The sequence below is a fragment of the Sinocyclocheilus anshuiensis genome, unplaced genomic scaffold (assembly GCF_001515605.1).
Source record: "Sinocyclocheilus anshuiensis isolate Anshui unplaced genomic scaffold, SAMN03320099.WGS_v1.1 scaffold941, whole genome shotgun sequence".
Classification (NCBI taxonomy): domain Eukaryota; kingdom Metazoa; phylum Chordata; class Actinopteri; order Cypriniformes; family Cyprinidae; genus Sinocyclocheilus; species Sinocyclocheilus anshuiensis.
Genome location: NW_015555791.1, coordinates 135,750 through 148,944, shown reverse-complemented (window position 1 = coordinate 148,944; position 13,195 = coordinate 135,750). Strand labels below are relative to the sequence as shown.

The following is a 13,195-nucleotide window of genomic DNA, read 5'->3' as shown; positions in this document are numbered from 1 at the left end:
TTTTTTTTTGGTCGCAAAATTTTTATATAATTGTATTTAAAATTAATGCACAGGCGATTTCGTTAATGGCGCATCCAGTCGGTCTCTGTTTTTATGATAAACATCAAACGGTGAACGAAACTGAAAGCATAACGAAACCGCGCTACGCTTCGAGTGTAGAGCCGCGTCCGCATGAGCGTGAAGGTGCACGCAGCAAAAATTACGCGAATATTGAGGAAACGATGGATGGTTTTCATGCTAAAGTAAAAGACCGCTTCTTAAACCAGAGAAGGTGAACATGGTATTCTTGTGGGAGGAAAAAACATGCAAGCACTGTCACCAACAGTTTGTTTTCATTTTGAAAAGCTTTGTATCTTTGCTGTTTAACTCACGTTACGCAGTGGAGGCTCTCTTTTATTTTAAATTTTTTTTATTTGATTCCTCAGTGTTTGCTAAACTTTCTGTAATTTATTAGTCGGTATATAATACAGCATGTGGTATATGCCATGCCTAGTCTTATTCGTTTTTGTTAATAAACATTTTGTAAGCTAGTTTGTCATTGTATCGTACTGATTCGACGAAGGAGGGGCCGGCGGGCTTGCGACAACCACATGTGACGACCCCGGGCTGAACTCCGCTTCGTCCACGGTGAAAGCACAAAATTGATGTATTTCCTCAGCGACCAGCACGGATCAGCTCTAGGCATGACGAAGCGGATATCGTCCTCTTTTGGAAGGCCAAACAAAGTAGTTTCGCTTTCACAACGAAACACAGAACACAAACACACACGCGTCTTCACGACATGGCAGCAGCAACAATACTACAGCGAGAATAAAAGTTACGCCTTCTTTCTTTGCGTGAACATTTGGGTGGCGTTATGCAAATCTTCCCACATAGTGACGTAGACATGTGGGGGCGTGTTAGAACGAGCCGTTTTAGGTAGGCGTGGTTGACTTAACTTTTATAAAGAATATCTCTGGATTTGTAACACTCCAAAGAGAAAGGAAAACTTGAAATCGCATCATATGACCCCTTTAAATTTAAAAAATTTAAAAAATATAAAAGAGCATTACTGGAGTCATTTTTGTTTGAATTGTGCATTTTATAGTTTCTACGCATCACATCAATGACTTCTATTGTTTGATAAACTCGATACACGCACATTTAATTAGAAAAAAAGGCTGAAAGTTTCCAGGAACCTGCCACGTGAATCTCAGACAGTCCTCCTCCTCATTTTAAAAACGCCCCGCACGCGTGTCTGCGTTCACTCGCGCGCTCTCATCCTCAGCGTTCATTCATATTATCATCATCAATGGTTGCGCTCTCCATCCATGTGCATGCAATGATACTCTTATCACTCATGAATATTTCTGAGAGTAGTGCGGGTCTCGGCACAGTGCTGCCTCTTACTAGTTTCGAGAACGTGCTTTTGTTTCTCTTCAATGTAATTCTCGCCACCTCCATTATTTTTATCAACGTGTCCGTGTTTATCGCCATCGTGATGAACAGATCCCTGCGCAGCGAGAACCGCTTCATGTACATGCTCAGCACGTGTCTCAGTGACATCTGCACGGGCGTCTCGTATTATTATGCTGGAGTTATGGATGTACGTGATTATTATGACTCCCCGACTCGCACTTTCTACATCGCCCTCACTTTTCTGGGTCTGTCCTATATGGCGATTCTGGCCGCGCAAGCGGACCGCTACCACGCGGTCTCAGCGCCTTTCAAATACTCGCGGCGCATTACGCGAAACGGAACCCTTCTGGTGATTCTGGCCTACTGGGTTTATGCTTTTCTGATAGCGGCTGTTAATAATTTGGTGTCTTTAGGGGTTGCTAAAAGAGTGACGTTCCTTGCTGCTTCTGTGGGGAACATTTTCAGTATCATTATCATGATTGGGTTGAACCTCAGACTGTTCTTCATCGCTAAATTTCAGCTAGGACGCGAACCGCCGAGCGAGGAACGCGACAACAAGCGCGCGTCCATTTATCTCATCATAATAGTAGCCGTTATGATTAAAGTCTGGAGAATACCATGCTGCAAGAGTAAAGGGTAAATCTATCACACACTCACACTTGCACTTTCTCATAGAAAATCTGAAAATAACAGGAATTTAAGCCTGACAGTAAAAATGTAATCTTTGTAAAGTATTTCTAAACAGCTATGTCTATATATATATTAATACATGAAATCCTTATCCAGTAATGATGAATGACTGGAAAGGTCATGAAATTTCCAGGGTCAAAGGATGTGGTGCTGGTCTGCAGACTGAAACCTTCACTTTTGTTAGTCCATGAAACCCAGACCTAGCAACATGACGTCAGTTAGATTTGGCCAGTAAAGTCCTCGTCTTTTTTTCCATCCATCCATCCATAGCTCTTTTCATGATGCAAACAGTTGCGAAGCAGCTTTACAGAAAATTAAAGTTTCTACATTATATTTAGTAATAGCTTATCAGTGGACTATCTCAAGTTGATGTCCATATGGCACGAATGTACCGTAAAAATCAAGCAGTTAGTTAATGTCATGTAATCAAACAGATGGTGAACACTATTAACAGCAATGATTATATGTTGCGATCAAACTTATAGCAAAATTTGGTAGTTTTGTATGTTGTCTGAGGGTTGGCATCATCTCTTCTCAGGTGTTCGGTCATCTCAGGTCTTTGTAAGATTTTCTAAACCACTTTCAGTATCTAGGGCCACAGATCACACACACACATTCAAAACTCCAATTCACCTATGCTGCGTGTCTTTGGATTGTGGGGTAAGTCACACAGACATGGCCGGACTGGGACGCAATTTCAGGCCGAAAATTCAAGTTTCTACATTATATTTAGTAATAGCTTATCAGTGGACTATCTCAAGTTGATGTCCATATGGCACGAATGTACGGTAAAAATCAAGCAGTTAGTTAATGTCATGTAATCAAACAGATGGTGAACACTATTAACAGCAATGATTATATGTTGCGATCAAACTTATAGCAAAATTTGGTAGTTTTGTATGTTGTCTGAGGGTTGGCATCATCTCTTCTCAGGTGTTCGGTCATCTCAGGTCTTTGTAAGATTTTCTAAACCACTTTCAGTATCTAGGGCCACAGATCACACACACACATTCAAAACTCCAATTCACCTATGCTGCGTGTCTTTGGATTGTGGGGTAAGTCACACAGACATGGCCGGACTGGGACGCAATTTCAGGCCGGGAAATCTCACACTCATCCAGGCCGTCCTATACACCCACAACAAATTAGAAAACCACAGACGACCTTATTATTTGTATGGCCATCACATAAAAAGGTCTAATCCTTAGTCTGGGGCCGTGGAAAATAATTGAAGGTTGTCTCTTGAACTACACCTTAATTTTCCCCAATGTCTCTGTCTCTCCCTTTTCTTCTGTCACTACTTCACCAGCAGGTCTACTGTTATGAATAGAACTGTGTCCACCTTGTTGTAAAACAACCACCTCATTCCAATTTGTTAGCACAGAATGTTATTTATCTTAAGATGACTTAAATACCATAGATTTAGCAAACCTATTTCATACAAATATATTTAAACACATTTTCTAAAGTACCTAAATGTCAAAATTAGTACAATATCTTTATTGAAAAATTCTAATACCGAACACAATATTGCATTATTAGGCTGTGACTCATATTTTTGTGTTGCTGTCTGCTCTAGCTCATCATAAATCCATGTGAATATATGTCTGCTAAATTTATTAAGGTAACTTAACAATCGATAATGATGTCCCTGACTGATGATATAATGGGGTGCTCCTGGTAGCCTACCATCCAGTCCCGCGCATCGATTAATCTGTTCGAAACCGTTTCTGTGAGGCAAAATCGCTACTCACTGAGCCACTGAGAAACCCACTTCTTTCCTGATTTTCCTGGCTAATCTCACTCATAGCCATATTTCCTCCCATAATTTTGCTCTTCCTGATTTAACATTTTATATTTTACTCATATTTTTGACATATTATTGCAAATGTTTTTTCATCTTTTCTCAGAGTGAACCCACAGAATATGGAGACGACTATACATATAGAAGTGATGTGACAAACACAAGACTTTTTAAAGAGACTTTAAAAATATATTTGAATATTCACTAAACATTTGTGAATTTACAATGCACAAGTTAAATCTCTAAGAGCAGTTTCATGTCCCTGTCCTTTTTCTCCACTTGACATGTTTGTATCTTGAAACAATATAGCATTTTAATTGGGCAAATGTATTATTGCTTATGTGTTTTAATTTTAAATTCTTAGAAACTAACTTTTTGATGAATTATATAAAGTGCCAAGATGACATTGTGTTTGTGACATCTGTATAAAAGCTATAAGACTGATGATTGATTTCTTTTAAATGCGAATTTACAATGTCCTTTTTTATGTAGTGTTGTTTTTGTTGACTTGTGTAAATTAAAGTGTGACAATGTTATTTTAAATTTATTTATTTATTCCCATTTTTTGTTTAGAAATGTAAACATGTGAAATAAAAAGTCACAGAAACTTTAAGATCAAAATTTTAAATGGCACAACATCCATAAGATTAACAAACCTGTTTACCAGGTTTAAATAAAAGATTAAGAACACACGAAATATTACAATTAGTGCAATGATTCAAAATCACACTTGTTTGTACACATTTTAAGTACGTCTACACCTGCAAGCCTAAGTCCGCTAATGTGTGCGTTTGTGTGTTGGCATGAAGCTCATCCATCAATCTACTCAAAAGTAGTTCCAACTTTCAAATTCATGTGTTTTCGTCACTTTAACTCTATCACTGTGTTCTGGGTCACTAGCTCAGCGGGGACAATCACCATGATTATCATCACAATAATAATCGGAGCAGAAATAAGTGCCCAACAGGTTTCCTAAGAGACTGTCTTAACTAAACTTTACAGACAGGGCAGTGTTATGATCATTGACTGTATGCACATTTGCTCTGCCTGGTTAACCACACTAATCATAAGGAAAAAAGAGTCACCTTCCCAGGTGTTTATTTGTGAGCCAAAACACACCGGCGTAAATAATGCTTCTGACAGGATCCAGACTTTGTGTGGCATGTTTGGACACGATTAATCATCAATTGACAATCCTAACAGCTTTATGGCCACACAGGACTCCACTGTAAGTGCAATTAAGCTTTTAATTAGGCTTCCAATCTCTTATGATGGGTGAAGGGAAATCAAGTGCACTGGAATAGATAGCAAAGGGGAAAACAGGTGGCAGAAAACACCTCCCCCAAAAGAATAAGACCATCACTATATGTTAAGCAGGTGAATGGTTTTTCAGCCCTCAGTGGGTGTGTGTCTGGGAAATGTCTAAAAAACAACAATAGAGATGATTGAATGTTTGTGTTTGCTGAGAGCTTAAGTATTTTTCCAAAGCTTTGTGTGTTTCATATGTGCTGTTTGCCATGTAAATATACCGAGGATGCAAATGGACTGGGAAAAAATTGAGACAGCTGGTGGGCCTTTTTTGTTTGCTTTGAAAAATAAAGTTAAAGTGCCCATAGGCGGAGGGTGAACCCACTCCAGGGTAAGGCTAAATGTGTGCCTAATGTTAATGTAATCCTATTAACACACACATCATAACCCCCTCTTTTAGGCAAGCACATTTGTGACCCTGGAGCACAAAACCAGTCTTAAGTCGCTGGGGTATATTTGTAGCAATAGCCAAAAATACATTGTATGGGTCAAAATTATAGATTTTTCTTTTATGCCAAAAATCATTAGGATATTAAGCAAAGATCATGTTCCATGAAGATATTTTGTAAATTTCCTACCGTAAATATTTCATTTAAATAATTTAAATAAATAATTTATGCATTTAGCAGACGCTTTTATCCAAAGCGACTTACAGTGCATTCAGGCTATACATTTTTTACCAGTATGTGTGGAAAAAAAATACAATACATAAAAAATTTTTGAGACAGCTGGTGGGCATTTTTTGTTTGTTTTGAAAAATAAAGTTAAAGTGCCCATAGGCACTTTAAACCATTCAAAGTCAAAGAGTCACCTGTTTTCCCTTAATAATAAAAAAATACAAATACATTTTTGTACGTTTTTTTTTTTTTTATATGTATATATCAAAACGTAATTTTTGATTAGTAATATGCATTGCTAAGAACTTCATTTGGACAACTTTAAAGGCAATTTTCTAAATATTTTGATTTTCTTGCACCCTCTGATTCCAGATTTTCAAATACTTGTATCTTGGCCAAATATCGCACTATCCTAACAAACAATGGAAAGCTTTCACATGACGTATGAATCTAAATTTCCAAAAAATTGACCCTTATGACTGATTTTGTGGTCCAGGGTCACGCTATATAGCCTACCCGCCGAATAAAAATAAAACAAGGTAATTGCGACTTTTTATCTCACAATTTGTACTCTCTCGCAATTGTGAGTTTATATCTCGTAGCTAATTCTGACTAATTCTGTACAATTCTTTTTTTTTATTATTCAATTGCGGAAAAAGGCTTTCATGCCAGATAGGCCTACGGGTATCAAATATTTTTAATACGACTGAATTTGTAGCTATATAATGTGATCATAATTTAATAAAAACATTGTAAGAAATTATAACGCTTTCATTTCCATGGTTATTCAAATAGCACATAAATTACATACAAAAAGCAAGCAAAGAACATTACATTATCAAAGAACATGTTGACTGACTTCAGTCTAGCGCGAGTTTAAGCACGCTCAAAAACTCCCGTTATAATCAATAAAGGTGCCTACAGTGACAAATGAATCTCTTACTTACATCGTACCTACATTTCCACTTTGTTCTTTTTGATGAGAGAATTCGCGAGAGTTTAGAATTCAGTCAGCGTACGCGCGCCAACACAACTCGGCGTTTCAGCGGTGACTCATCTGAACGCCTCTGATTGGCCATTGCATTCATAAGCTCAACAGAATCGTGTGTAATTGGATATAATGCGGATCGCTGTAAAAACGCATAATTTGATGAATCATTAGCAGATCTAAATTTAATGCTGCAATTTTTCATTTCATTTTCACTTTATTGGTGACATCCTTAATAGATCTAGTTTATTGTACAGGGGCATATTTGTCCAATTTGGTGGCATTTTTGCCCCAAGCCCCCATTAATTCCAGACCCATGGCCAGGGGAAGGCTAAGCCAAGTGCCCATTGAATACATTGAAGTATGTAGCCTAATGCTTAAAAATGATGGAAAATGATCTTCTAAAATGTAGAATATTACCACATACCTTTAACACATCAGCTACAAAACATACTATTGAAAAGACGTATGTAAAAAAACAAAACAAGCTATATAAAATTATACTAATATGTTCTGATTTCATTTAATTATAGTTTCTTAATTTATGCCACTTAGGCCTACGTGTCCTGCAGAAACGGGATCTGAAGAGCGGAAACGTTGGGTCTATCTCTCTTCGTAGTTTTCTTTTAAGTTAACCTTCACATTAATGTTTTATCACTAATATACTAATTTCATAAAACGTTGATATCATTTGTCTTGATTTAACCGTTACCTCAGAAATTCGCGCCGTTCCTGTCAGTCTTCTGTGCAGAGCGGCAGTAGCCTAGTAGGCTATTTTATTAAGTATTTGATAGATGGTATTAGATAGTATTAGATACACGGAATCATAATAAAGATCTCATCGAATGACAAAAACACTTGACTTAGCCATTTGTATATTTATTTAAATTATAATAGTTACAAAGTCTAGCCTACCTTTCCTTTATAATCATTTAAACATGCAACAATTCGCACACTAAAAAAGACCTACACATTTCTGAGCTGTGTTTTGGGTATTTTTTTTTCTTTAAAGATGACACCAAAGACAAAATAATAAGACACAGTATCACAATGCCATGTGGAATTTATTAATAAATTATTCTGATAGCAGCAAGAGTTCCATTTCTCAGACAATTAAATCTATCAAAGACGCATGTAAATTCATTTTTTATTTCCATTTCATGTAGAATATTGCATATTAATGTTGAATGCGGAAGGAGGCATAAAAATATCTCTCTCAAAGAATATTGGCAATTTGAAGGCCTGCCACCCACGTCCCTGCCAGGCTTATCTGTGATATAAGCCTTTAATATCTGAAATATCTTGTGATATAAATGTGACTGTATTGTTATTTCAGAAACCAGAAAACATCAAGAATGGCACTTGATCTTTTAAACTCTTTTCCTTTACTGCCTTGGCTTGTGAAATCACATCTTGAAAACGACAGCTCCATTCTTCTCCATGGACAGAGGGTTCACACTGAGAAAGAAAAAAGTGGAAAAAAGCTTTGCAAATATTCAGTGTCCTTCAGTGACATAGCTGTTTGTGTGCCTAACCAGCCATGACTCTTCCAGAAAGGAGTGTAAAGGTGTACTCCTTTAACCCTCTTGTATTTTTGTAAATAAACATTTGACTGCTTTTTAGACTACTTAAAATCTCTGATATATTGTTTCCTTAAAAACCCTTTAAAGCTATTTTACCCACTTAAGACATCTCACTCGAACCACCACTATGAATGATATATATATTTTTAAATTTTGCTGAAATGGTTTTTGTGTTGTTGTTTATTCCCACCTTTTTGTTTTCAAATCTGTAACTGTTAAAGCCTCTTCATTTTCTGGAGCTCAACCATCCAACACTTCCAACATATACATTTCTTATAGAAGTATCTACACAGAGTATAGAAGTATCCTGTTGAGGATACTTCTATACTCCTCTCTATTGAATTAATGATCCATATTGTTTTTCATTATTATTTGGGTTTATGCATAAACATTCCCAGTCCCAAAAAAATAAAATACAATTTTAACATGGTGAATGGCTCACATACTGTCCTTTTTGGCCTTTAAACATAAATGCTTTTACTTAAACAATTTGAAGAGGCACACTGTAACTCTAAACTGAGTTGTGTTATTTCAGATGTTGTCACATCCCACAACCTCATCCTCATGAGCAGAGAGAAACTTGGCCTTCATTACATTTATTTTCTGATTCTATTTTGTTTTACTTTTTTATATATTTGTTTATGTCTAATGTCAACTGTCATTTATTAAAGTATTAATTTTTCATAATTTTTGCTACAATGTCACATGTCAACAAAAAATAATAGTAGGCTACCTATAATGGACACAAGTAGCTGTTTTTTTTTGTAAGCATATGGACAGGCAGAAAAAGGGGTAAAACAATATTTATAAATAATATATAAAATAATCTTAACAATTTAAATGATAATAATATAAATACCCTACACTACGTTTTAACAATAAAAATTGGAGTAGGCTATTGGAGTGAATAGATAGGCCTATATAAAATCATTTTAGTAACCTAGTAAATAAAAAAGACGACATAATTTTAGTCTTATTTTGAATTCAAAAGTAACAGTCTTTCATAACGGAGTAGGCTAGAATAAATAATGCATCAGAGATGGTCTAGAGATTAATTACATTAAGATCAATATTTCATCCATGTGTGCAAGAGAGACAGTTAGAGAGATTACCCTTTCCTCTTGCAGCACGCGGGTCTCCAGACTTTACTTAGTAGTGTGCTCCATAGTGCTGAACAGCCTCTGATATACAATAAAGGGGTCAGAACTGCATTCACCCGTGGCAAAATGCGCAGGGGGTCTGAACCCTCATTTCTGAACGTATAGCACGTAGACCCCGCGAAATTACACACAATAACATGAAGAAAAAGAGGTAACCACGCGATCAGAAAACACACGGCTACTATTATGATGAGATAAATGGACGCGCGCTTGTTGTCGCGTTCCTCGCTCGGCGGTTCGCGTCCTAGCTGAAATTTAGCGATGAAGAACAGTCTGAGGTTCAACCCAATCATGATAATGAAGGTGAAAATGTTCGCCACAAAAGTGCCAAAGCTCGTAACTCTTTTAGCAACCCCCAAAGTAACCAAATTATTAACAGCCACTATCAGAAAAGCATAAACCCAGTAGGCCAGAATCACCAGAAGGGTTCCGTTTCGCGTCATGCGCTGCGAGTATTTGAAAGGCGCTGAGACTGCGTGGTAGCGGTCCGCTTGTGCGGCCAGAATCGCCATATAGGACAGACCCAGAAAAGTGGGAACGATGTAGAAAGTGCGAGTCGGGGAGTCATAATAATCGCGTACATCCATAACTCCAGCATAATAATACGAGACGCCCGTGCAGATCAGTCAGCGTACGCGCGCCAACACAACTCGGCGTTTCAGCGGTGACTCATCTGAACGCCTCTGATTGGCCATTGCATTCATAAGCTCAACAGAATCGTGTGTAATTGGATATAATGCGGATCGCTGTAAAAACGCATAATTTGATGAATCATTAGCAGATCTAAATTTAATGCTGCAATTTTTCATTTCATTTTCACTTTATTGGTGACATCCTTAATAGATCTAGTTTATTGTACAGGGGCATATTTGTCCAATTTGGTGGCATTTTTGCCCCAAGCCCCCATTAATTCCAGACCCATGGCCAGGGGAAGGCTAAGCCAAGTGCCCATTGAATACATTGAAGTATGTAGCCTAATGCTTAAAAATGATGGAAAATGATCTTCTAAAATGTAGAATATTACCACATACCTTTAACACATCAGCTACAAAACATACTATTGAAAAGACGTATGTAAAAAAACAAAACAAGCTATATAAAATTATACTAATATGTTCTGATTTCATTTAATTATAGTTTCTTAATTTATGCCACTTAGGCCTACGTGTCCTGCAGAAACGGGATCTGAAGAGCGGAAACGTTGGGTCTATCTCTCTTCGTAGTTTTCTTTTAAGTTAACCTTCACATTAATGTTTTATCACTAATATACTAATTTCATAAAACGTTGATATCATTTGTCTTGATTTAACCGTCAACATGAAGAAAAAGAGGTAACCACGCGATCAGAAAACACACGGCTACTATTATGATGAGATAAATGGACGCGCGCTTGTTGTCGCGTTCCTCGCTCGGCGGTTCGCGTCCTAGCTGAAATTTAGCGATGAAGAACAGTCTGAGGTTCAACCCAATCATGATAATGAAGGTGAAAATGTTCGCCACAAAAGTGCCAAAGCTCGTAACTCTTTTAGCAACCCCCAAAGTAACCAAATTATTAACAGCCACTATCAGAAAAGCATAAACCCAGTAGGCCAGAATCACCAGAAGGGTTCCGTTTCGCGTCATGCGCTGCGAGTATTTGAAAGGCGCTGAGACTGCGTGGTAGCGGTCCGCTTGTGCGGCCAGAATCGCCATATAGGACAGACCCAGAAAAGTGGGAACGATGTAGAAAGTGCGAGTCGGGGAGTCATAATAATCACGTACATCCATAACTCCAGCATAATAATACGAGACGCCCGTGCAGATGTCACTGAGACACGTGCTGAGCATGTACATGAAGCGGTTCTCGCTGCGCAGGGATCTGTTCATCACGATGGCGATAAACACGGACACGTTGATAAAAATAATGGAGGTGGCGAGAATTACATTGAAGAGAAACAAAAGCACGTTCTCGAAACTAGTAAGAGGCAGCACTGTGCCGAGACCCGCACTACTCTCAGAAATATTCATGAGTGATGAGAGTATCAGTAAATACAGTTACAACAAAAAGAACAGAGCCATAGCTCAAGCTGACATGTACACGAGTGCACGAGAGCGTACATGGGTGCACGCTTTTAAAATGCGCACGAAGATGAAGGTGGTCTCACTAGTTCTCTCACGGGACAGATATGAAATAATATGAAAGCAGCAGGATCAAAACAGCATGCTAAACAGATATTACAACTTTAATTAGAGCATAAGAATCAGAGGATAAGAACTTTTTGTTTATACTGCAAATTGCTCACTGATGGGTTTCTCAAATCTTAAAGGAATAGTTCACCCAAAAATGAATGTTTGCTGAAAATGTACTCACCCTCAGACCATGTAGGTGAGTTTCGTCATCAGAACAGATTTGGAGAATGTAGCATTGCATCATTTGCTCACCAATGGATCCTCAGCAATGAATGGGTGCCATCAGAATGAGAGTCCAGACAGCTGATAAAAACATTATGGTAACACTTTATTTTGATGGTCCCCCAACACATTACTGATTATAAGTAACTTTGCAAGTACATGTCAACCTATTCTACTAACCCTAACCTAACGGTCTACTTGAGAGTAAGTTGACAAGTAGTTGCAAAGTTACTAGTTAATAGAATGTCTGAAGTGGACTACTGAAATAAAAACATCCCAACATCTCAATAACCTAAAAGTAATCCACACCACTAGTAGATCAATTAATGTCTTGCGATGCAAGAAGGAGCATGTTTATAAGAAACAAATCCAACATTAAGGTGTTTTAATGTGTTAAGGTCTTTCCAACATTAAGGCACACAACCATTAACACCTCCTGCAACCCCCCTCTCCCCGACACCTGCACTTCAAATCAGTGAAGACGATGTGCTTCAGATCAGTGAAGATGTGTATCAGGTCTTCAAAAAAAAACAAGAGAAGAAAGGCACCAGGCCCAGACGGTGTCGCACCAGCCTGTCTGAAAACCTGTGCTGACCAGCTGGCCCCCATCTTCTCACAGATCTTCAACACTGGAGCTGTGTGAAGTCCCTTCCTGCTTCAAACACTCCACCATCATCCCCATCCCAAACAAACCCAAAATTACTGGACTTTATGACTGACCTGTAGCTCTAATATCTGTGACCATGAAGTCATTTGAAAAACTGGTGCTGGCTTAACTGAAGGACATCACTGGACCCCCTGCAGGTCTGTGGATGATGCAGTCAACATGGGATTGCACTACATCCTGCAGCATCTGGAAAGACCAGGGACTTATATGAGGATCCTGTTTGTGGACTTCAGCTCGGCTTTTAACAGTATCATTCCAAACCTCCTCCTGCCCAAATTAACTCAGCTATCTGTGCCCACCTCCGTCTGTCAATGGATCACCAGCTTCCTGACAGACAGGCAGCAGCTAGTGAGGTTGGGAAAACTCACATCCAGCACCCGTATAATCAGCACTGGAGCTCCTCAGGGTTGCGTCCTCTCCCCACTGCTCTTCTCCTTCTACACCAACGACTGCACATCTAAAGACCAAGCTCCTGAAGTTTGCAGATGACACCACACTTATCAGCCTCATTCAGGACGGAGACGAGTCTGCTTACAGACAGGAGGTTAAAGAGCTGGCTGTCTGGTGCAGTCTTAACAACCTGGAGCTG

The 13,195-nt window shown here is 38.4% G+C and overlaps 1 protein-coding gene across 1 annotated transcript; it reads right to left on the bottom strand.

The window, feature by feature from the left end:
- Positions 1-7,850: 7,850 nt before the first annotated feature.
- LOC107674825 (melanocortin receptor 4) lies at positions 7,851-11,718 on the bottom strand. The gene is made up of 3 exons (XM_016468930.1): positions 11,350-11,718; positions 9,501-10,169; positions 7,851-8,263 (listed from the first exon to the last, which is right to left on the bottom strand). Exons 1-3 carry the CDS (start codon positions 11,553-11,555, stop codon positions 8,212-8,214), a joined length of 927 nt encoding a protein of 308 aa, XP_016324416.1. The 5' UTR covers positions 11,556-11,718; the 3' UTR covers positions 7,851-8,211.
- Positions 11,719-13,195: the final 1,477 nt, after the last annotated feature.

What these genes read in the sequence shown, in the direction of transcription:
- LOC107674825 (XM_016468930.1), bottom strand. Translation starts at nt 11,555, where the DNA reads ATGAATATTTCTGAGAGTAGTGCGGGTCTCGGCACAGTGCTGCCTCTT. An exon ending in AGCACGTGTCTCAGTGACAT is followed by an intron (nt 10,170 to 11,349) that starts CTGCACGGGCGT and finishes ACGCTGACTGAT; the next exon opens with CTGCACGGGCGTCTCGTATT. An exon ending in GCGTGCTGCAAGAGGAAAGG is followed by an intron (nt 8,264 to 9,500) that starts GTAATCTCTCTA and finishes TTTCTTTCTCAG; the next exon opens with TGTGAACCCTCTGTCCATGG.